General features: G+C 41.8%; 1 protein-coding gene across 3 annotated transcripts; it reads right to left on the bottom strand.

Moving 5' to 3' along the window:
- Positions 1-1,350: 1,350 nt before the first annotated feature.
- On the bottom strand, positions 1,351-20,101 carry EPHX1 (epoxide hydrolase 1). Of its 3 annotated transcripts, none has more exons than XM_052696104.1 (9): positions 19,991-20,101; positions 13,940-14,124; positions 11,939-12,119; positions 9,629-9,856; positions 8,888-9,017; positions 7,881-8,095; positions 5,635-5,743; positions 4,628-4,753; positions 1,351-3,531 (listed from the first exon to the last, which is right to left on the bottom strand). In XM_052696104.1, exons 2-9 carry the CDS (start codon positions 14,117-14,119, stop codon positions 3,306-3,308), a joined length of 1,395 nt encoding a protein of 464 aa, XP_052552064.1. In that variant the 5' UTR covers positions 14,120-14,124; positions 19,991-20,101; the 3' UTR covers positions 1,351-3,305. The 3 variants fall into 3 exon arrangements, with proteins under 3 accessions (XP_052552064.1, XP_052552082.1, XP_052552074.1); XM_052696122.1 differs by lacking the exon at positions 19,991-20,101 and adding an exon at positions 16,895-17,037; XM_052696114.1 differs by lacking the exons at positions 1,351-3,531; positions 19,991-20,101 and adding an exon at positions 16,895-17,037 and having other exon boundaries at positions 4,624-4,753.
- Positions 20,102-23,906: the final 3,805 nt, after the last annotated feature.

The raw sequence follows: 23,906 nt of genomic DNA, 5'->3' as shown, positions 1-23,906 counted from the left end.
TAGTTTTGCTGGAGTGTATGAGAAAGTGATGATTTAAAACGTTTTTCTGTGCCAGAAACAAGTACACTCCATCCCCTAACTGAAGTTCTTTGAAAAGTAAGTTCTGCTTATTTTCGGTGGCATTGCTCTGGCTTTGAAATTCTCATCTGGACTCTTCACAGTCTGTAACACCTGAAAAGCAGGGCTTAGGTCACCTATTTCTGTTTTCAGTGAGGAATAGGTGTATGCTTTGAAGCAGCTTAAGGAGGAATAGTAATTTCATTGAGCAGGGATTTTAGAACTATGGTCCAGAAATGGAAGTTTCATCAAGAAATGGCCCTTCAGCAGAACAAAATACTTTAAGCATCATCATATTCTGAGTTCTCCTCAAGGATGTAGCTTCTATTTCAGAGAGCCTTATTCCCCAGCAACAGCTCAGCCAGCCTAACAACTGGATATTTTATGGCAGGGTATTTGGCCTCATTAGAGGAGACTCTAATGATACTCTGCTGGCACAGTGAAGTATGCCAAAGCACAGGTTCTCACTATTATTACTATTGCATTAATACGATACACAGTGTTTCTTGCTAAAAGGAATGTTAAAATTGTTTCTGTTTACCTGACACTCACTTTTCCACTCCTTGCTGCACTGTACCAAATAATTGTCTACCATTAAATAGCAGAGCGTGTATCAGAAGTGAGTCTGGGTTCACTAAAGGTGATTATAATCCCAACCTCGCTCTCCTGGGGGAGTTCCTGCCTGCAGGAAAAGATGCAGATGCTGTCAGTAGCCCACAGAAACTTTATTAGTATTAAACCTTGTACTGCAGGCAGTGCAATTGGCTGTATTTTGCTAAAAACAGGTGTTTTTTGTTTTTTTTTTTTTAAGGGGAGGGAGATTGATGACAAGCTTTATGGCTGGCACAGAGCTGAATTTGGCACTCTTGCACATTGCCGCAGGATTCAGCTCTGTTTGTGTCAAGGTGTTGATAAGCAGGTGATGAACAACAGCTGTTGATTGCTGTGGGTTTAAGGTTTGAGAAGTGTGACATTAGAATTCAGAGCAATCTTTGATATGTAACAGGTGCTTACCCACCATTTCTTAACTTCTAAAGTCTGTATCCTTTTATGTCGTCTTTGCTTTCTTTCTTTCGAATGGAATTCAATCAAACCCATTTTCATGCTGGATTTAATTTCTATGACTATTTTCTGTGCTAAGTTGAACAGACAGTAAGGACAGCTAATTTGTAGTTGGCTGAAATGCACTTACCTGGCATGTAGAGTGGGGCAAGGACGTGCTCACTTAGCATGTGTTCGTTACCTTTGAGCGCTGTGAGGCACAGTTGGAAGTAGAAGGGTCTAGAGGTAGGGGTTTGTTGTTGTTTTTTCTGGTGCCTGGATGGGTGCTGTAACATAATGTTGCTAAGTGAGCCCTGATGTGCCTCTCTTCACTGAGGCTGGTCCCCTTCAAGCAGATCTGCTCCAGAAAAGGAGACAGAAGACGGAAAATGCTTCATGCCTTCTACTTACATCTGAAAAAGGGTTTGCCAGGTATCATGTAGCCAACTTCCTTCCCACTTACTTTATCTGCACTGAAACTGAGCAGCCTCTAGGGAAGTATTCAGTTATATCTGTGTATGGCAGTGTTCCTAGCACCACAGCAGATGTCTGCATGTGTGTTAAAGATGAGAGAGGATGATCTCCAGCTCTGAAATACAAGGCCGTGCAAGAGAGAGAAGTAAGACAAAAACAAATGGCCAGAGATCAAGGATTAGTGCAGGAGGGAGCCCGGAACCTTATGACCAGCTGTCACTGTCAGAGGTAAGCCCATTTCTTCTGAATAAGCCATGTTTTGGCAACACTGAACCTGAACAATTCTATATTTTCTTGCCTGTCTCTTCAAACCAGCCTAAGTGTCAATATTTAGCAGATGAGAACACAAAAGGCTGGAGTACAGGTAGTGAGAGCTCTCATCCCTGCTTGGAAAAATGGCCAAAGTTGATCTACAAGCAGTCTGTCATGCCAGAAAGCTGGCTTTGAGCCCTCAGATTCAAATGTGTCCAGCATCAGTGTTGCCTTCCCCACACCAAACTGTGGGAAGAAGCAGTAACTGTTATTTAACAGTTTCCATTCCGATTAATGCTGTAAAATAAAACTAATCTACACAAGTGTTATTAATGGATTATATTTACCCTGCAAGCATAAGGAGGGAAGTATATCACACATGATGGGAGAACGAAGCCATTCTGAAATCACTCATCTGCTTAACAGTGCCTGAAGCTCAGCTGCACTCACTGGGGATTGTTTTAAGTAAAGATACTCAGCCCTTCAAATTCAACCTGATTCTGTAACAGATATAATACAGAATCAATAGTTTCTAATTTGCCATTTACTTTTGCTGTCACTAAACAAAATCTCACCTGTTTAAAAACATAAGGCAAATGTTTGTGTGTAAGTGTTAATCAAAATTTAAAGCGAGTTCCTTTTAATTTCAATTTAATCAATGTTTTATTTGTTAATATGATGTGTTTACAATACCCTGCGGAAGCAATGCAAAGCTACTGTGTCTTGAACCTGTCCAGGGCTTTTACATTTACATTTTAGTTAAGGGCAGAAATTCAGTGCAGAGGTAGCTTGTCATGTCATATAATTACTCCTATCCCTGCTCCTCCTCCTGGTTCAAGCTATGGGAGCCGATGTGGCTCATGCACTCAGCTGACGCTTCAGCTGCTCCTCACACATTGTTTTCCTGGGAGAGCCCGGCGCAGGGGAGTGGAGCTTTCTTGCAGCCAGAAAGCTGCTTAACAGCACAAGCTGTAAGAGAAAGGCAGCCAGCTGGCTGTCTTACTGGGCACTGTAGATCAATGCTGATTAATGGATGCAGTTAGGTCTTGTTAAGCTGTTCCCCATTGTTTATGTGAGGAATCTCTCACATACACCAACTCAATTTTTACTGCTGTCATGGAGAAAAGCTGTTAGTAACAATTAAACTGAGCATAATTAGTGGGAAGGTCTATTTTTCAATTTCTGTGTATGAGGCAGTAGTGTTACAGAACAGATTTTAGAAGTCTCTGCTGAGAGGGAGAAAATAACCAAGCAACCTTCATGCTATGTTCTTAGCCTAGCTGCTAAGAAAATTTAAAACATTTTAAAATTAGCAGATTTAAGTTTCTGAAGATGTATTTTATCTAGCTATCCTGCATTTTTCTTGCTGTCTTCTCACGTCTGATTGAGAGTGAGATCTAATTACACTGATTAAAGTAGACTTACTAAGGCCTGTACATTTGCTAAGCTGTAAGCAATTACCCTCCTTTTCCTAAGGGGAGTTACTTTTTTTTCTTTGTCCAGAGTTGCTCTTTCTCTACTTTCCCAACAAACTGTAGAATATCTTCAGCAAGAAGTTCAGGTTCCTCCAATGCTGCAAAGTGGCCACCTCGAGGCATGAAATGGAAGGAAACTATGTTGGTGTATTTCTTCTGGGCCCAAGCCTGGGGTATGTGCATGATTTCATTAGGAAAGGAGGCAATGCCAGTAGGTACTTGCACTGTGAGCCTGAGAGAGAAGAGAGAATAATTTTATCTTTCAAACACTTCACTGAGCAAGAAATGGAAAGTCCCTTGGAAATGCTATTCTTCAACAGTCAGGCAGGCCTACCAGGCAATTAAAGCTGACTTCCAGATCTTAAATTTGAATACTAGACAACACTCCTGTTTCTGAGGGGGAAAATGCCAAAAGACTAACTTTTTGCATACACTGATACAGATGGCAGTTTTGTAAGGGATCCATGACAGAAGAGTTAGAAGCATGGAAACTGAGATCTCCAGGAGGCAGTGAGTATAAGGTTTCCTCATGCTGCAATCAGGGCTCAAGAGTAATGTACTGAGGGAAAAGCAAATTGACAAGGGCTGAAGAGAAATTTACAGTGCAAATTACAACTAGAACATGTTGAGCCTGTCAGGACAATGGGAGGGTTTGAGGAGAAGAACCTGAATGGTGGCTGCAAGGCAAAGGTGAGAAGAGGGAAAGCAGTAACGGTAAATCTGGACTAGCTCAGAGAAAGCTTTTCTTACCATGAGATTTTGTCCTATAAAGCGTACTCCCATAGACAGCTCTTGCTTTTAACTGGCATGAATGTGCTCTACAGAATATTTTCTACACGAGGAAGTAAAGAGAAGCAACTGCATTTCAAGGGAAAAGTACCTTAAAGTGGAACTGTCCATGCTTGTTACAAACAGAGTAATACATGTCGAGGGCCTAAATATCCCCTACACGTGAGCCGCTTTGTCTGGAGTGACAAAGATTTTAAGATTTAGACAGAAGAGGATGCCTGCTTTTACGTAGGTTCTTGAGACTCCTTCCTCTAGGCATGTAGAAGTTCTGTATAGCTCATCTCATGTAGGCAGAACTGGAACAGGATACTGCCCACAGTGCAGCCACAACAGCTTCAAGAACTGTTCAAGAACTGAGTCAGCTTTCTGGGAGGATCATTTCACAGCTAAATAAATAGCAGTGAGCTGTGGTTGCATATACCTCAGGGCAGGTTTACCTCTGCGTTCATGAACTTGCAGCAACCACAAGATACAAACAGCTTATCTGCAAACATAGAATTCAATTCAAAACAAAATATTTAAAGAAAAATAGCACTTACTTTTCATGTTTCTGTGTGCCTATTCCTTTATGCAAATTTTCTTTGTAGAAACGCATTGAGGAGACCATGCAGCCTGACACCCAATAGATCATGATGTTGGTGAGAAGATCATCCAGGTTAAACTTCCTGAACAGGTAACCCCAGATATTTCTTAGTTACTAAGTAGTACAAAATTTAGTTATAAGGACTTCACTTTGGTTTTGTTGAAAGAACTGTTTAACTCATTAAGAATAAAAATGGAGAGAGGAAGTGTGTTAACTTCCCCCTTCCTGTCAGTGGCCAAATAAACATGTTATAGGCTTTCAAACACAAACTGGAAAGTGAAATTTTAACTTGTACAGGACAGACAGACTCCAGTATAGCTGTCTATACTGTCCAAGTCTGGGAGAATAGAAGCAGCAGAGTTCATAAAGCAGATTGCACTATTATTCATAATTTAAAATGCTACCATAAGCTTTCAGTACAGGAATTGCAGGTACTCCAACATATGCAATAATTAGTGCAAATTCAATATCAAGTTGTAAGCTGTTTGCAGTGAAAACACTCTATTCAAATTCATTTTCATTGGACCCTTTTGTAAAATGCTGTTTTGTTCAATTCCTGCTAAGTACCTCAGTAATTTTCAAAAGGAGCTTCGACTATTTCAGACTTTTAGCTCAGAGTAACTGTGATCACTTATTAGCAAACTGTACACAGATGAAGCAATACTGATTAATTTAAAGCAAGTTCACAAAACAGTTAAGTATTAATATTACAGTGAAATGTGAGTCGTGTTTTCGAGCATCTTAGATCAGGTGAAGTTTACATTTGTCTGTCCTAACACTGTACTTCCACTTAAGTCAGTTTTCATTCCACAGAAGCTGGGGGATGTATCTCTTTGTAGGAGATCAAACTGGGAAGTACAGCACTGCACCATTTGTAGTCTCTGCAAGCTCCTTATGAGATGTGATAGACATTTGTTTAGCTTTGACTTGAGGCTTAATCACCTCATCGAAAATAGCACTTACCTCTCAAGTCCTCCATCTTCTAAGTTAAGGAATTCTGGATCAGTCCACACAGAAAACTTCTCCAAGATGTATGCAGCCAGTCCTACTGGAGAGTCATTCAAACCACAGCCTGAAAAGGAGGAGGGAAATTTAACTAAAAATGAGATGTTCTACTGCTGTTCTCAATTTTTTTTAGTTTTAGATGCTGCCCACTATAGTACAGGGGAAATAACTTTACAAAGCTATTCCAGCACCTGTGATCCTAAATAGATTAACAGAACAAGTCAGAGCCATTTATTGTTGAATCATTAACACAGTACCTGCAAGTCAGCAGACTCCAAATTAGCTCATACTGAATGTTTTTAAACTGATGTAACAGTATTGGAATTTCTGATGGTTTGGGTTTTTTTTATTTTTTCTTTTCTTTGTAAGCTAATAAGATTAAGCACTATGTGCCAAGCAGGGTTTGCTTCCATTAATCTGGAAGTTGGCACATATTAAACAGTACTACAGGGCCAAGTCCCACATGCCTACACATGACCAGAAGAATTTACACCATTGTCTAACACCAAAAACTTTTTAAGGATTATTAGGAAGTAATTAAAGAAGAGCAAGGCTTTGTTAAAAGGTCCACCTTCCACACTAGCAAAAGCAAACTGTTAGTTGAGTTTCAGTTAACAAACAAGTAACACTTGTAATACATAGATACTAAATGATCCAAAAAGCTGATTTAGCATGCAGAATTGGACAAGCAATATACTTCTCATATAATTCACTTTGATGGAACAAAGAAGAGTGCATCAGTTTACACATAGATAGAATTTACATTGATCCTCACAGTACTGTGAATACAGGCACTGCCTCTTCAATCATCTGAAAATGACCTCACACTTCATGCAGGTAAGTATAAAACCAGATGCATGCATCTGCTGATCAAAAGCCAGCTCAGAAACAGCCAACATACTAGGATCAGCTAAAAGTCAGAAATGACTTCCCTGCTTAGGACAGCTCCATGTCGTACCGTGTACCACCAGAATACTCAGGAAGACCTTGGCAGTCTTCCTGGCTGGGCTTCTCTCAGCTCCTGTCAGCTTCCTTCTCCTCGGTGTTATTTTCCCAAGAAGTCTTCCCCTCTGCTGTTCCCCCTCTCTTCACTGTGCTCAGAATTGCTCCTGCTTCAGCTCTCAGAACATGAACTTACTGCTGGTTCCCAATCTGTACAGTCCACACAGTCTGCTGTGGCAGATCACAGATCACAGCTAGGGACCAGAATGGGCCAGAAAACCACAAGAGAAAGCCCACCTGTGACTGGGTAACTGCCAGCTTCTTTGTCTTACAGCAAACAAGGAATTAGAGACTGATAACTTTTGGAAATCACAACTCAAAGCAAGCCAAATTATTTTAAATCCATAAAACTATTATTTTGCCAACGTTTTTAGAATACCCCATTTTTGTAGCTAAGTTTATGGAAGGACATTAAGAAATAATTTCTACAACTCTGTCTTTATTAAAACCTATAGTGAGTGAGTCTTGCTGCACTAAAATAAAATACATTTAGTATTCTTGACTCAATTTTTCAATTCAGCTGCAAAAGATACTTTTAAAATAGAAACACTTCACAGTTAAAACAGTTAAGCAATCTGATTGATTAGCAGAACATTCATAGGGATACACATTTCGTTTTCTTTAAAGTTTGTAAGTGATTCATAGCAATGAGTAAGAAACAAATTTGATTTTACCTTTCAGGTATTATTTATGTCTATAAATAAACTAGCTTGCATGCTGAAACAGCTAAAAGCTTTTTGGAGTTTACATCTTTTGACTGTGATTGATTCTCTGTAAAGAAACTGTCTTTTGTTCTCAGCATAGCTGCATTTGTAATTACAGTCCCCAGTGGCAGCAGATGTGGAAAAGTATTGTGCCATTTCTATTTATGAAAACTGAAAATGAGATCAGTGGCACTTGGAGGGTGCTTGCTGTTGAGGTACAGATGTATCCTTTTGTATGCAAAAGTGAGTTTAATACTAGATACCCCTCTACCATAGAATGGCTTGGGCTGAGAGCCATTCCAAAGACCATCTTGTTCCAACCCCCCTCCTAGTCTGTTATGAGTTACATGCATGCAGAAGAACCTGCTGTTTAAAACCTCTAACCTTCCTACTTCCATTTTTGTGAAAAACACTCATCTTCTGCATATTTCAACAAGGTGTTTTGTTTTTATGACATTGCAGCTAAAATTAAATAAGTATTTTTGTTTATTTCTTTACCGACAGTATCAGGTCTTGTAGCCTGTATGTGACTATAGCCAGACTCTTCCAACATCTTGTAGAGCCCCTTTTTCAAGAAGGGAAACATCCTCCTGACGTCTTCCTCGTGGAAACCAAAGAGCCCTGGAAAGTAGCGGCCCAGCAGAATGGAGAGCAGGTGGGTGAACCCCAAGTTTGTAACTAAGGCTAGGTTTAAATGAAGACCTTTCAGATGGCTAAAAATAAAAACAGAAAAAAAACCCACAAATTACTGAAATAAAATATGACTCAAAGTTGTTAAATGTGTAATATAACATTTTATGATGCTTTGATATAAATGTTGTTAGATGTTATATTACTAATCTATAACCTATCTAAAATAGATTACATATATAAATGTACAGATATAAAAAGTTACATTTAAAATATACAGAAATGGGCATCCTTTAATTCCACTCTCCCAATTACATCACTGCTTACAACCTTGGTTGTACTTTGTAATGTTGCTTTTCACACAAAAACAAGTCAAAGCGGCAGCTGCCAGTGGTCAGCATACAAACCCAGCTACTAAGGCCCAAATTCTGCTATTAGTGTAAGTACTCATACCATTCCAGTCCCTCTGGGACCATCACAAAGCTACTGCACAGCTGTTTGTGCTGGGGTACAGTTCTGATAACTGCTTTGCATGGAGCACTGAGGAGGAAAACAACACAGTACTCGCTTGTTTATGGACTTGGTTTGGAACAGTCAAGTCACACAGAATCACAGAATTGTAGGGGTTGGAAGGGACCTCTGGAGCTCACATCCAGTCTCCTCCCAGATAAAGCAGATTCCCCTGCAGTAGGTTACATAGGAAAGTGTTGAGGAGGGTCTTGAATATCTCTAGGGAAGGAGACTCCACAACATCTCCAGGCAGCCTGTTCCTGTGCTCTATTATTCTCACTGTAAAGTCTGTGAGCAACAGCTATTTAAAGAATAAAATAGCTTTATACACCAGTTGTGGAGCAGTGTGTCAAATGAGTACTCACCTGGGAGCTATCTGGGCCAGATTGGTGCAGATGAGCCAGCCACAGTCACCACCTTGTGCGTAGAACTCGTGGAATCCCAATCTGAGCATCAGTTCATAAAATACAGAAGCAGCGCTTACAGAATCAAAGCCTGCAATAAAAAAAAAAATATTACATTAATTTCAGCTGCACTTCTGAATGTACAGCATTTGTTCTCCCTGTCATGACAACAGTTAAATTCCTAAAAGGATACAAGTCCATTTTTCCTCACCTGTCTGACAGTATATGAAAGCCCTTGTCACATTGTCTGGGCAAGGTCCAGAGGAGGAAGCCCAGTCTTCACTACAGCCTCCCTTAACCCCACCTGTTCTCCATGCATTTGTCCCACCAAGGGGTTGCTGGACTCCTTCTAAACGACAGTCATGCTCTGAGCTGAGCCCTGTCAGAGACACTTGGCATTGCTTGGGGAATGTGTTTCCATTTGGTCTCTGTGAGAACAGTCTTATCTTAATGATAGCAAGAAACTGTCTTATTCATGAGTCTTCACTTCATAACTTTGCATAGTCCTTTCAAAAAGATCTATATATTACTCCTGAATCTAATTAATGGTGACACTCATCTCTCTCTCTCCATGTGACATGTGAAATCTTTGCTTCTACGCTGGGAAAAAGAAGAAGAGGCAGAAGTTACCATCTGCCAGTAGAGGCTGTCTCGCTACGAGTCTGGACTTTTGTTAGTTCAGTTTCTTCTTACACATCTTACCTTTTTTGTGAGGTGCTTCTGAGAAGCCGTATCCAGGGATGGAGGGGCAAATGACTTCAAATACATGTTCACTGCTGAGGCCGTGGCTGGCAGGATCCGTCAGGAGAGGGATAATTTTGTAAAATTCATAAAATGAGCCAGGCCAACCATGAACCATTAACAGTGGCTTTGCAGACTGGCCCTCAGGCAAATGAGGAGGCTTTACATGAACAAAGTGTATATCAATGCCTGGGAAAAAAAACCCAAATATGCCTAAGTTTTCTATGACACTGAAACTAATTGCACAACAGATTCTGAATAAATCTTTTCTGGTTTGGTTGGTTGGTTGGTTGGTTTTTTTTTTTTGTAAGTATGCAAGTACCCTGCACCTCTAGGGATCCATGTTATCCAAGGAGCTTAAAGCGCTTTATAATGTACAGTTAAGCATCACTACACCTGAATGAGGTTGTTCTCTTTCTGTTTTAAAATATATTGGAAAAATAAGACATAGAAGTGAAGCAATCTACCACTGCTAACACTGAGTCAACTTAAAAGCAATGAGACGATTGCATCATCTAGCCCAAGAGCCCTTAAATTTTACCCAAATATCCCTATATGGCACCAGAAGGCTCTGTTAGTCACAGATTTTTCTTCCTCAAAGGCATACAATTGCAACTTGAAGGCAGCAAGAGATAAGGAATCCATCATAAGCAGCAGCTGTTTCTTTGGGGGCATTAATCACTTTCCTTATTTTGTCCATGCCTGACTTCTCATTTCAACATGTCTAGCTTCTTTCTCCAGCCATTGATCTTAATGTTAGAGCAAAAGGAATTTTAAAAGCAATCACTATGCATTCTCTGTCTGGAGTTCATCTTAACTTTTGATGAACTAACTAACTTGTGTCCAGGATTTGAAAAAACACGTTGCTAAGAGTTTAAGAGTTCATTAAGAGTTCTTGATTCCATTCTACCTTTTATCCAAGCCTTTCAGTATATTTTTGCTAAATCAAAATAGAAAATTATGTTCTTGTACCAGCCTGGTCATTGTAAAGCAAGAAGGTAAAAATTGCAGTTCTATTTTTTTTCCGTGATCCTTATGATGTACTAGTGATTTCACACAGTGTTGCATTAGGACCTACAGGTTATCTGCTTTTCTTCAACTCCATTCAGGGCTCTGCTTTCCAGGAAACAATAATTTGCTCTTAGTAGAACCTGAATGATTCATTTTATAATGTATTTAAGCACATTTCACTTGCATCAACTCCATCCCAGCCTCTCACTGGCTGAGAATCCCCCTCCTTTACAACTCTGTGGATTTCTGCATTCTCTGAAAAACATTCAATGGATAACAAAAGCTAAGGATCCAGTATTCGACATCGGATCCTGTCTTTTCATGGCAATCACTCTTAATGTTCAAATCTCTCTTCTTGTTGCTATACACATGACATCGTTCTTAACTTCTTTTCCCTTTCTTGTCTCAGGTGGTACTTTTTTTTCCTCTTTTTTTTTGGTCACAAATTTATTTTAAATATTACAGTTAACTGCCCCATTTCAAATAATGTGCATTCATGGGGCCAAGTAAAAATAATATTGCATGATTGCATGATCTCAAGCGTGAATTTTACAGTCACATAAAACAACTGTCTGCTTCGCCTAAATCCATAGCTGCATATCAAATCACCCAAGTACATCCCTAACTGAAGTATTTAAAACATCCAGTTTGACCAAGCTCCAATAATAACAGACCTTAACTGAATGGCCTCTTTCAAAACGTGTCTGTTTTGAACGAAAAGACAAAGCAGTCACTTGGACCTGGCAACACATCAACTCTAAAGGAAAGGCATTCTGCCTTCCTAGGTCTATGAGAACACGAAATGGTGCAGCAGCGTACGTTGGCCCTGCCAGGCTGGGATAAACATGATCAGCCAGCACACTCAGCTGATGATCCTGCCAGACTGACAGCATCACCGTGACAGCAGCAGCTGGGGAGCTGCATGGAACAAGAGGTGGCATCTGTGGGTATTTTTGCATGATCGCAAGTCAGAGAACACTGCTACATCTCAGGATGCAAATCCATTTCCGAATGCTTGTGCTTGGCTCTCTGTAACTCCAACGGACAACCCATCCATGCACAGGGAGATTCTGTTTGTCCTCAGCGGTTTCAATTACAATGAGGTAGTTTCTCACTTCTGCTGTAACAGTGGCAAGGATCCACATTATGGCAGCCACAGAGGGAAGGCTCATGCAGCATGGCCAAGAGCGTTCTTACACTGAGATCTCTGTAAATGAGATTATGTATTACTGTTTATTTTTAAGGAAAAAAAACAGATACCTTGAATTTTAGTTTTGAAGTGGGGATACTTGTTGAGAACTTCAACTTGTTTCTTCCAGTTGAACTGGTTTTTCCAGTAGGAGACAACCTTCCTGAGACATGCCACGTTAATCCCATAATGGAAGCAACTGTCCTCCAGTGGCTCAGTGAATCTAGCCTGGTCAAGTCTTCTAAATAAGTCCTACAGGGAAAAGAAAAGAAGGGAGAGATGTTACAAGCACTTGTGTCTGCTGTCATGCTCTACTGTGTACAGTTTCTAATCCTTCCCAAGTGGAAAAAGAACAGTGTCTGAATAATGTCTCCAGTGATGACTGTGCCTTTCACCCATGCTCCATCACTTTTTTTTCACTCCTTGTTCTCCTCCAGATGCTCCCTGTTCCTCTTCCAGTTATAGATGTTCTTAACACCTTCGCTTTCTTTAGCAGCACTGGCTAATCTGTCTGCCAGGCCGATAGCCACAGAGGGTAGAACCCAAAAAGCAATACTGCACTATGAAGAATCTTGATCAAATTAACCTCAGAATGTAAGTCTTCTTGCCTTTTCATAGGGACTACCTTTGAGCCCAGTCTCACAGAGAATGCAGTGAATGCTCATTGCTCTCCTTCCCAGACCAAGCTGCTGGTCCTTCACTGTGAAACACTGAGAATTTCACGCAGTGAAAGAGTTGGTGAAACTAGACTGCAGTGAATGTTTCCAAATCATGTGAGGTCACTACTGCACTTCACGGTCATGGGAGATGCTGCCAATACTGCAAATTCAGTCAAAAATCACTCAGCAGAGAAGGACAGCCAAGAGCCTTCTCCCTGAAACAGAACCACAGAATAGTTGAGATCTGGAAATCCTACCCTGCTCAGGCCTCTGTGGGGCTTGAACTTGAGCAGCACTTTCCAATAAAGACATCTTACACTTATAAGACAAGTTAGGTGTATGTGCTGGCTCATGCCTCACACTGAACAGGCAGATATCAGTACATAAGTTTGGTATTGTGTTTTGGGTTTTTTTCTTTGCAATTAGCACACGTACCAAAAAAAAAAAGGATTTTTAAATGAAGCCTTTGACACATTTTGATGTACAAGTTTTTTGTCCACGTTCAACATTCAGAAAAAAAAAATTGTAACTTAGTATAATTTGTAGCTTACATAAGAATTTATTTGAAAACAGTTTGTTACTGGTAGATTATGTTGCAATAGCTATTATAAAATCAAATAATGCATATCACTAAAATCCTAAGGTTATAAATTATGTAGCTTTTTGTCTGCAGTGTAAGGGGAAGATGTATTAGAAATGAGTGTCCACTGCTATTACTAAGGAGGACAACAAAGTCCAAAAAAATCCAGGCCTCGCTTAGAAAATAGTGATCTAGAGACACATTGAAAATGAATAATATGAGCAGTCCCAGGAGTATCATTTGAATGATTACTCCATAGACATCTATGAAATTGTGCAATCCCTGACAAACACTCACAATCAAGGTCTTGTTATCTAGCAAATTCTGCTATGCATGTATTTACTGTAATTAACACTGCATTACTGTTGACCCAAGTAGATCATAAATTACAGAATTAGCATCCAAGGCAGCTGCAAACATAAGGCACTCAAGGAAATGAGATATAATTATTCTTTTTTTTTTTTCTTTCAAAACCAAAGATATTTTTTGTATTCTGGTCTACACAATTAAGCAGAGGAAGGTGCACAAAGAGGAACACAGCTGAGTAATCTGTAATATGATTTTCATGTTTATTAGGCCTTATAAAGAAGGCTTATTTACTAGCAATTTTGGGACAGACAGCTGAAAACAAAACAATACAGCAGAATGTGAAATCTGTCTATCCATTTCTATCTTCTGAAATGCTGGGAAGTCCCTTCCCCCAAGCCCTCCACACTAGTCAGTCATTTTCATGAATATTCCACATTGGTTCAATGTGAAAAATACTTCCAGCAAGGCCTGTATTTATTTGGCCACTTCTGACTTCTTTTTCCCCCAAATAGAGATTTGCTTACGCTTAGCTCTTCTTCTGTAGTTTCCACCTTGAATGGCCTAATTGTCCTATCTTCTTCAGTGTCAGGTTTCTGTCCCTTTCCCCACCATCCCTCTTTGAATGCGAGCGTCTCTTCTTTCTTTTTGGAAACCACGAAGTAGATGATGATTGCCCCCAAAATCAGGAATATCTCCAGCAGCATAATGCCTGCAAGAGAAGGACAGAACTGATGAGCCCCAACAGATAGCTCAGAGACACGTGATGTACTTGGTTAAGACTGTAAAGGTTTCCTAAGTAGAGCATCTCTTCAGTAAAGTACATATTAAAAAAAAAAAAAGAAAAAGAAAAGGTGTATGCAGAATGAGAAGCAAGAACATGAGGGCAGCCATCTTGTATCTCCCCATCACTCTGGAGTAGGGGAAGTATTTGCAAAACCCTTGAAGGGTAAAGAGTGGAAGGGCCTTCCCTTTCTTTCTCCCACTGAATGCTTTTGAAAAGAAAACAGAAGACCACAGACATGCACTCCAGCTCTTAAACACCCCTCCACAGTCAACAAAGCTCTCTTGAGGTGAAAAACAACCTGATCTCATGGCAACAGACGCATTACCTGCCTGCAGAGCTGCTGTGTCTTAGTCAAACAGAGTATCGTTTAAAAAAAAATTCATTTGGAATATATTTGAACTGCTTTATGCTGCAAGTGGGAAAAAAAACAAGGTTACTCATTCTCTTCACCAATTAATGTTTTCAAGCTTCCCTTTAAGTACAAGAAATGTTTGCTGGGGAACACTGCTGTCATCTTCTTAGTGTGTAATTTTAAAGGATGTCATGATTCAAACACTCATACTCTGAGAAACTGATAAAACATTGAGTACTTCAAAACTTCCATAGAGCAGGCACTGTTTATGGATGGCACTGAGCAGCACACATTCTCTCCAGACTTGAGAGGTTTTGTTGGTTTTACTGCTGCTGTGAATTAATTTGATGCTCTGCAATTGCTCGATCAAATAGTAAACAGAACAGAGCAACTGAATTCCTGGGTCAAAATAAGAACTGTACCTAAATTTACTCAAGTTCACATGTAACAGGGTTAAGGGTGACTTTATCTTGTAAGTGCCTTTATATGACGTGACACATTCACTTAAGTTGAATTTTCTGAAGATTGACATATAATAAATAAGGCAATTAGACGGATAGAAGCACTGAAATAAGCACCCAATAAAACGTTTGTAGAGAAGTCAGGCACTATGCAGATAGGACAGCCAGCTACAAAATGTATCACACATATAAATGCTACAGCCTTGGAAGTGACCTAATATTCCCAAATCCTCAGGAGCCAGAGAAATGAGAATGATTGGCACTGGAGGAACTTGATCTTTCTATTTGCTTCATGGGTCCTTCTGTACTGTCAGTAATTTGAGAAAGTGCTACTTTTCCTCTGCCACAAACAAGGCAAGTCTCTATGTGATTCCACTATACTTGAACCACAGATTATCCCAGAATTAAAGAGCACAATTACATTTTACTGCAGAAAGAACTTGAGGGGCATTTAGAAACTTCAAAGCACTTTACACAGAAATAATAACTACCAAGGCATTTAGTAGATAGGATTTCTCCTGTTACGTATTCACAGAGAACAGCAGTTTCCCCCAAATTATGACACAACTCCACATCTGGACTACAAAGGTTTGCCAGCAAAGCTGTACAGACACCACATATGAAAGGAAATATCTTCCACTCAAACACTGTGCAACTCGACTACCCATAGCTTGAATAATGTGCAGTAGTTACACCTCTGAATGGTGCTATTAAGCCATATCAGTAGAAAGCAGCAATGGGATGGGTGAAGCAAGTGCTCTAAGAGACCACGCTGCTTTCAGACACACACCAGAGGTTATTGTGATTAGTGTTAATAACATTTTTGCTCTAAGGTTGGTTTACTAGCAAATTGTGAGGTGGCTCAGAGCACTTAGCACACTAAGACACTGACGGATACAGGATTTATTGATTAATAATTACTCTGCAGGAGAAATAATGGCTCCATTTACAGATGATGTTTCAGTTTATTTTTGTTCTGTTACATAACCCCCCATTAGGTTTTACTGAACACGTTCCCCTCTGCCACAGCATCTCTGTTTACAGATCGATTTGCCCGGAGAGCAGCAATTACAGGTGTCTTTTCCCAGCAGATGTGGAAAGAAGAACCATTGAAGGACTTCATGAACTCACACCACCTCTAACAGAGTCTCTTTGCACTGACAACCTAAAAGGAACACAGCCATGGCACAATCCATGTGTTTCACCTTCAGCCTGTTGTCCTACCATTTTTGGGCACCCCATTTTGGCACTTCATAACACCAGAAGCAAGTAGAAAAATGAGGACATTTGTATAAGAAAAGCTTCCTACTTATGTGGTTTATGGAGCATGATGACAAACTTCAAAATAGCCAAGCAATGCAGGAACTGCTTTGCATGCAACTGATAACATCTCCCGAGTGAGCACAAAAGGATACATTAACATTGTAGGAAAAGAAGAGCAGTAGGTAGTGGGTAAAATAAAGCGTCCCACGCAGGAAAGCAAATGAAAGACAGGAAATACACATCCAGGAGAGTTTCTGGTTTGTCTTGATAAGAAATTTAACATTTACATTTTTATTGCCACAAGGAGGTGGCATACACTGATACCTCCAAAACAACAGGAAGAAGTGATACAATCCTGTTCCACAATCTTTTTCTAGGTTGTTCGCAGCTAGGAGTTATGCAGTCCAGCAGGAGCCTAAGACCTAAGGAGAGGCCTACAAACAAGGAAGGAGGTCACCTCCCCAAGAACGGGAGCCCTGCTGTCCCCTAGGGACAGGGCAGCTGGGCACCACACAGGCGACGACAGGGCTGGGGATATGCCTCCAGCACCACTGAGGGCTGTGCAGAGGAATACCCAGCATCTGTGGCAGTGAGGCACGGCTCACTAGCAGCTACCCACCTGCTTTGCCCTGTGGACAGCAGCAACCATCAACAGAAGGCTGGTTTAAGGCTCTGAATGGACGACTCAGAGCTTTTGCTTGCGAGTTAGTTTGCTGCACCTCATTCTGGAAGAGCATGTGAGTACCTTTATAACACATTCCCACCTATTCTGCCATCCTATGATAGGCAAGAGCATGAACTTTTCAGCACTGCACTGAAATCTGATAGGCAGGGAGACTCGAGCCTAGATAAGTAAAAGTATTATGGGACTAAGTTCACTGTTAGCCAATTTGCCTCACCCAGAGAAGGTGTATTTATACAACCACCACCTGGTCAAAGCTCATCTCATAATTCAAGAATTTGGTATGCAGTATTTTAAGAGGAAGGAGCTCACTTCACAAGAACATGTATTGAAGCAACATTACTTGCCCTTTCAAATCCATACCCGATGTATTCCTATGTGCTACTTTAAAACACGTCTTGTTTATCTCAGTTCTCTTATTTTGCTTCTATAATGTTTGAATAACCCCATTTCCTCCAAAGAGTCAAAAACCCCAAATAAAACAACAACTACGGGTTGCATAAACACACAGTGGCAGAATCTGACCCAGGCTGTCTGTGCTGTGTGTTACTGTAACCAAATGCCTGAATGGTGGGCATGATTTGGGGGAAAGAAGATCTGTTTCTCTGTGTCTGAAGGCTGATAAAGGATTCTTAAATCAGCACGGTTCTGTTAGAAAAGTGAAGGCCAAAAGAACTGTTCAAATTTCCATAATAGCATTTGACAGCTACAACGTTAAGGTTGGCAAACACAAAGATTCTGTGCAATTTATGCTATCTGGTGAATTCCAACAAGAAAAGCAAACAAGAAAAATATAATTTGCACATATGAAAAGAAGTGACAGCAGCCTGGCACGCGGCTGAGGGGTGAACACAGCTGGAAGCTGGGTCTTCCAGATAGGCATCTCTCAAATCCAGCTAGAGAAGTGGAGGATATCATGCCAGTAAAAAGTTTTTCAGGCCGTTCACAGCCACTGTCCAGCCAGTTAAATGACACCGTTCAATGAAATCAACACTAAAGTACATCTTGAGCTTTACTTCAACGTTTAATTTCTAATGTGAAAAAAGAAATGATGAATAGCACATTGTTCTATTTTGCCTTCTAGCGATACTGAGCTTAACCACCTCTTTGTATGCCAACATCTGCATTTTACAGATGGGAATGGAAAAATGTGCACAAGAACCAAAAGAGTTTGATATAAACAGATAAGGAAATGAGATCGAGGTAATTGTTCCTCAGACTTTAAGCTAAGTTCAGGCTCTATTTTTAGCTTCACCAAAGTCTCCAGTGCTAAATATTTAAAGGCTGCCTCCCTCCCTTGCAGTGATATTGCCAACGCTTTGCCCAGCCTGACCTCCAGGTCAGATGCAGATTCATCCTGCACAGCTGCTGCTATGGCACAGCTCACGTCCTGCTGCTTACAGTGGGATTTTACAGAGTAATTCTCTTAAGATTCCTCCATTAAATCAGAGAGATCTTCATTAACTAGCAGCTTTACAAGCTTTCTGTATTAGCACTGCGAGGAAACTGTTATTAAAACCTTTAATTACTAACACATGCAGAACTGACATGCACGCGGGGTGCCTAGCAGAGGAAAGAGAGCCGACAGTTAGAAATGTTGTACTCCAAAGTACATCAGAACAAAGGGCGTGATGATCTTCCAGTTAAAAGAAGGTTTAGAGGCAGAAATGACAAATGAAAGACTGACAGGAGATCAGATTCTGGCGATCTGTAAGGCAGTGAAACAAGGTGCACATCGTAAGTTCAATGGGGATCATGACTCCAAGCAGAAAGGGGTAGCACAAAAGACAATATGAATGAAAATGTATCAGATTTTAAAAAAGAATATTTTTCTTAAGTAATTGTGACTATGGAAACAGGAAGAGACCACAACTTGTAATCTCTCTATGAAGACTTCATTCTCAAAGAGAAAAGGAACTTGAGATGATGATGGGAGGAACAGATGGTAGTCATCATTTTCTGTCAAATACTGCAACACCAAAAGGATGTGCCAGCGTAAACGTGTACTGAGAACAATTCTTCCTTCGTCATATCTCTCTTAATAATACCTAACTGTTGGAGTTCTCTTTGGATCTGAGGGCTTCGTTCACAAGTGCACTACCCGTACCCACCAGATTAGAGCACTTAATGCTGACAATGAAGTAGCCAAGAGGACCGGTCCTGCAGTCATGCTTTAGTTTGGATTCTTAACATACAGCCACGTAATCTGACAGAAGGATCTACGAGGCAACAGATTACGTTTAGTGTGCAGATGTGGTGGGCAGCTAGGGCAGCTCCAGAACAAGCTGACAGAGCAATAACTAAGTGCCTTCAAGGCAGAAATGAAAATAAAACATCTCCTGCCTCTGCCAACAGAGCAATCCACACAGAAGCGTTCCAGCAGGCAGAAAGCATTCAGTCAGTAACACTGCTTCAATATCCATAGCAGCTGATAACGCTGCTCTAAAACAAAACCAAAGGAAAACCCCAAACAGAATGCAGAGGATGGCCACATCTTTACGCCAGCTGCCCACCTGGCTGTGCAGTCTGTGACCAAGACACTCAAGCAAATGTCATTTCAGAAGCAGAATTTCGTTAACTGAACGCTTTACCCTTTGCGTAGAGGTCCACTTGCAAACACAACAGTTCTTCTAATTAAAATAACGCGTTCAGAAGAGGAATCTGGGACTTTTTCAGTAGTAATTTTCAGAAAGAGGAAAAAAAAAAAACAAAACACGTGTTTCAGCCTTAATTACAAGCAGACCGGAGCTCTTCGGAGAGAAAGACGGCACTGCTTTCCAAACGCCTTTTCTTTGGGGACTCGCACACTAATTAGAGCTCCGTTTGCCACGTTTGGAGCAGCACCGCAGCGCCGAACAGAGCGCCCGGACACCCCGCTCCTGCCGCTTCCTTCGCGAGAAGTTCCCTTTGCTCTCGGCTCTTCAGCAGGGACGGCCGGCAGCGCGGCGCGGCGCCGGCCGCTCGCAGGGCACTCGGAGGGCACCTCGCCGCCCCCCCGCCGCCACCCCGGCCCCGCCCGCCCTCCCGCGCTACCTGCCGCGGTCGGATCGCGCCGCGACTCGCCGATCGCCGACTCCCCCCCGCGCCAGGCAGGGCCGGTGACGCGGTGGCGCGATGGCGCGGACCGCCGGGAGATGGAGTTCCGCGGCGGGGGGCCGGGCCGCTGCGAGAGCGAGATACGATGCGCGCTGGGGGCGGCCCTACCGCCCTTGGGTTGGCAGCGGGCCCGTCCCGCGCGGCTCGCGTTCGACGCCGAGCCACCGCCGGGCTCCGAAAGGCGGGCAGCCGAGGGTTCGGCCCGGCGAACGATTTGCTGCTGCGGTGCGGAATCGGCACGGGCAAAGTAGCGAGAGACCGCGGGTGAGCTGCCCGTGTCTTCTCAGACACTGACTGCTGGCCACACGATTTCTGATGCAGGCCAGGATGCCATTGGCCTTCTTGGCCACCTGGGCACACTGCTAACTCAAGTTCAGCCGACCATCGACCAACACCCCCAGGTCCGTTTACTCTACGCAGTCTTCCAGTCACTCTATCCTAAGCCTGTAGCATTGCCTGAAGTTGTGGCCAAAGTGCAGGACCCGGCATTTGGTCTTACTGAACCACATCCCATTGGCCTCAGCCCAGTGATTCAGCCTGTCCAGATCAAGTAAGAGCAAAGCAAGCAGCTTCCACTCCTTTTTGGCTCTTAGAGGTCATGCCATTCCATCTCAGTTTTCATCTACCACTTCTTTTTCTAAAAGCTGGTATTTGTTAACAGCCAACAAAAAATAGAGGAGGGGAATGACCACGGTAGACACTTACAGGACTAGAAGTGTGAGAGAAACTGCATAGAACCCTGGGGGAGGACCATGTAAACAAGAAGAAACTGAGAACCACACATGTGATTAGAGAACAGCTTTTTTATTTTACAATGTACGGAATCACAGAAAATCGTAGGGGTTGGAAGGGACCTCTGAAGATGTTCGAGGCTCCACAACCTCTCTGGGCAGGCTGTTCCCATGCTCTTTCACTCTCAGAGTAAAGAAGTTTGTTCATGTGGAACATATAACAAATGTGACAATGCAAATCTCCCTCTATTGAAGCTCAGATTTGAGAACAAAATCGTTATTAAATTCACAAGTAGAAGAAAGTGAAGATGCAACTGTGTAACAATCCTCTTCCCAAAGAAAAGTCACCATGGTCAACTACGAGGAGAAAATAAGATGAATTAGCCCTATAGATATAAAGAGCAAGATTAAATTGAAAATAGATGGAAAAGAAGAAAGGAAAAAAGAGTCCAGAAGGAAGTTTAATAAAAGAAGTTAGAAGAATGAGGAAGGAAAACCTTTTTTCTGATCCTGAAATCAAAGAGCCCCATCTCTCTAGTGATAGAACAAGAGGTAATGGCCTTAAGTTGCATCAGGGGAAGTTCATATTGGACATTAGGAGATGCTTCTTCTCCGAAAGAACGGTGAGACAGTGCCCAGGGAGGTGGTGGAGACACCATCTCTGGAAGGGTTAAAGAAACAGAGATGTGGCACTGAGGGAAGTAGCTTAGTAGGGGAACTGACAGATCATGGCCTGAACTGGTGATTGAGCACCTGGAGAAGAGGTGTGGCTGGCCTAGGAAGCACAGGCTAAGTGTTTGCACCTGTGCTCCCCATGTAACCGGAAGAGGTGGGCCCAGGGTGGCGTGTATAAGGGCTGGGCACTAAAAGAAGAGCATCTCTTGGATCTGGGATGCTTCCTGAAGAGCTGTGCTGTGTGGTGAGAGAGCCTGTCGCAGCTGGGTGAGTTCAGCTCTTCTTCTTGTCTATGATTATTAGTCTGCCTGCAAGTACTTTGCCTTGTGTTGGCAATAACCTGTAGAAGTGATGTTGCTTCTTTGTGAGTAGAATGTTAGTTATGGGGGATGTGGGTTGCTGGCTTTACGTGATGATCTTGGTAAGCTTTCTGAGCCCTTATGATTCTGTTAGTGAAATGGTACCCTGTAGATGTTGTGGTGTTTGAATGGGTTATTGTGAGGGGCCACCTGGATGCAGTCAGGAGGCGCCTTAAAAACACTCTGGTTTGGAGTAGCTGTGCGTTGGGCAGCTGCTATTGATGTTGTGTATGCTTTCCTAAATGCTACTCACTCTCAATCTCAGTACTTAGCATTTTAAGAGTTATCAGACAGTTCTGTACATCTGTGGGATATTCCTTTACCTGATAGCACATGTTCAGTTCAGAATGTTCCATCTGAGAGGCTTCTGGAGGCCCTGAGTGAGAAACTAGTCTTTGTTTCTGTACTACTAAGTACTGTCTGTATGAACTAAAACAACATGAAAATATTTCAGTTATTGACAGTCTTCCAGTTAAATGTTAAGTAAAATCTACACTGTAGACCATTTAATGGACAACTGTGAGGTTTTTACAAGCAAGCTAGGGAGATAACAGAATATAAGTAATAGAGGTTCTGCGGTGGTCTAAGCCAATCTAACTGGTGGCTCTTCTATTCCCATCACTCTTCTCAGCCCTCCTCAGAGCCCCTGAGCCCTGACTTTCCTTTCCCTAAGCGCTCATTTGACCTCTGGTGATGCTGTGTCAGCACACAAACAGGCAGAATACTATAATAGCAGGTCTCCAGATTAAGGAGCTTTTTGATGCATTGGTAAATGGAAAGAGTTTAGCCAAAGCTCTGAGGTGTGCTAGAAACTGTGTGATAGAGATGGCAGGCATCAGCAACCAGCTGTTACATTGACCCAGGCTAGTGTGGAATTCCAGTTTTGTTATGTTGGTCAGATGACACGGAGCACTGCTGCAGTGGTTAGGGAGCTGTTTGGAAAGCAGCTGTTTGCTCTCATGGAAACACTGAAAATATGGTGAGTTGGTTGCATGTTTAAGTGCAGTCACCTGTTATGTAGTTCTGCTGAGTGAGGAGCACACATAAGGCTTCCCCCTGTGTGTAAGCCCAGGTGAATCTCTTCTATTTCTTTGGCTGCTGCCCTCAGCTATTGGGTAGCACTGCCATGGGAAACTTTTCATGAAACAAAGAAGAGCAGCCAAGCATTTGAGGCCAGGCTGGATGGGGCTGTGAGCAACCTGGTCTAGAGGGGAATGTCCCTGCCTATAGCAGGGCACTGGAACAAGGTGGTCTTAAAGGTCCCTTCCAACACAAACCATTCTATGAACTGATTGTTAAATGCTCACTGAGAAAGTCAGCTGCCTCCTTATTCTCCAATTTTAAGAGCTATTTTATAGTAATTTAAGGAAAGACATCAACATTTGCACTGACATGCTTAAAGCATTTGTTCATCCTCCTATCTGCTGGCTTCTTAAAGGAAAGGATATCTTTGGGAGGTAGCTTCTCTAAGGCTTGCTCAAAACTTGCCAGAGCTCATTTATTAGTGCCCTGAGGCAAGCCTTTCATCTTTCAGTCACATAATGACAAGAGAACTGTATTTTAGATGGCTCTATTTACATGCATCAGCAACCCACTTAAAATACATTTTTTTTTTTCACTAGCCAGTGTGAGCAGTGACTTCTCATTGCTCACGACCAGTCAGCAAGTATTTCAATAGGTTTCCAGAAAGCTCAATTCCCCTATGAAACTGGTGTTTGAAATCTTGCTGTAAACACACATGCGATGCTCAGGAGGATTCTTCTCAGTATCAGCAGAACAGATTGGGCCTTTTATGGAGATACCATTTCTAGACAAAAAATGAATGCAATGTGCTAGCACAACTTCAAAGGAGAAAGCAACAAATCAAACCTTTCCCAGGCCTTTCAGCATGACTAATATTAAGCTCTAGCAAAAAGACTAAGAATTGCCACAAAAAAGCAGACAGAAGAATGAGTGCAGAATCAAAAACCTCTTCAAAGGTGGTCTTGATTTAAATAGAAAACAGTTTCATGAATGCCATCAATTGCAGCATAAGAGAAATTTATTCTTAGTTTTCTAATACCCAAATTCCCTGCATCATGGGCTGCC

This window comes from Tympanuchus pallidicinctus, unplaced genomic scaffold (genome assembly GCF_026119805.1).
Source record: "Tympanuchus pallidicinctus isolate F22 unplaced genomic scaffold, pur_lepc_1.0 scaffold1, whole genome shotgun sequence".
Classification (NCBI taxonomy): domain Eukaryota; kingdom Metazoa; phylum Chordata; class Aves; order Galliformes; family Phasianidae; genus Tympanuchus; species Tympanuchus pallidicinctus.
The sequence above is the reverse complement of the archived record's forward strand: the minus strand, read 5'-3'. Positions and strand labels throughout refer to the sequence as shown.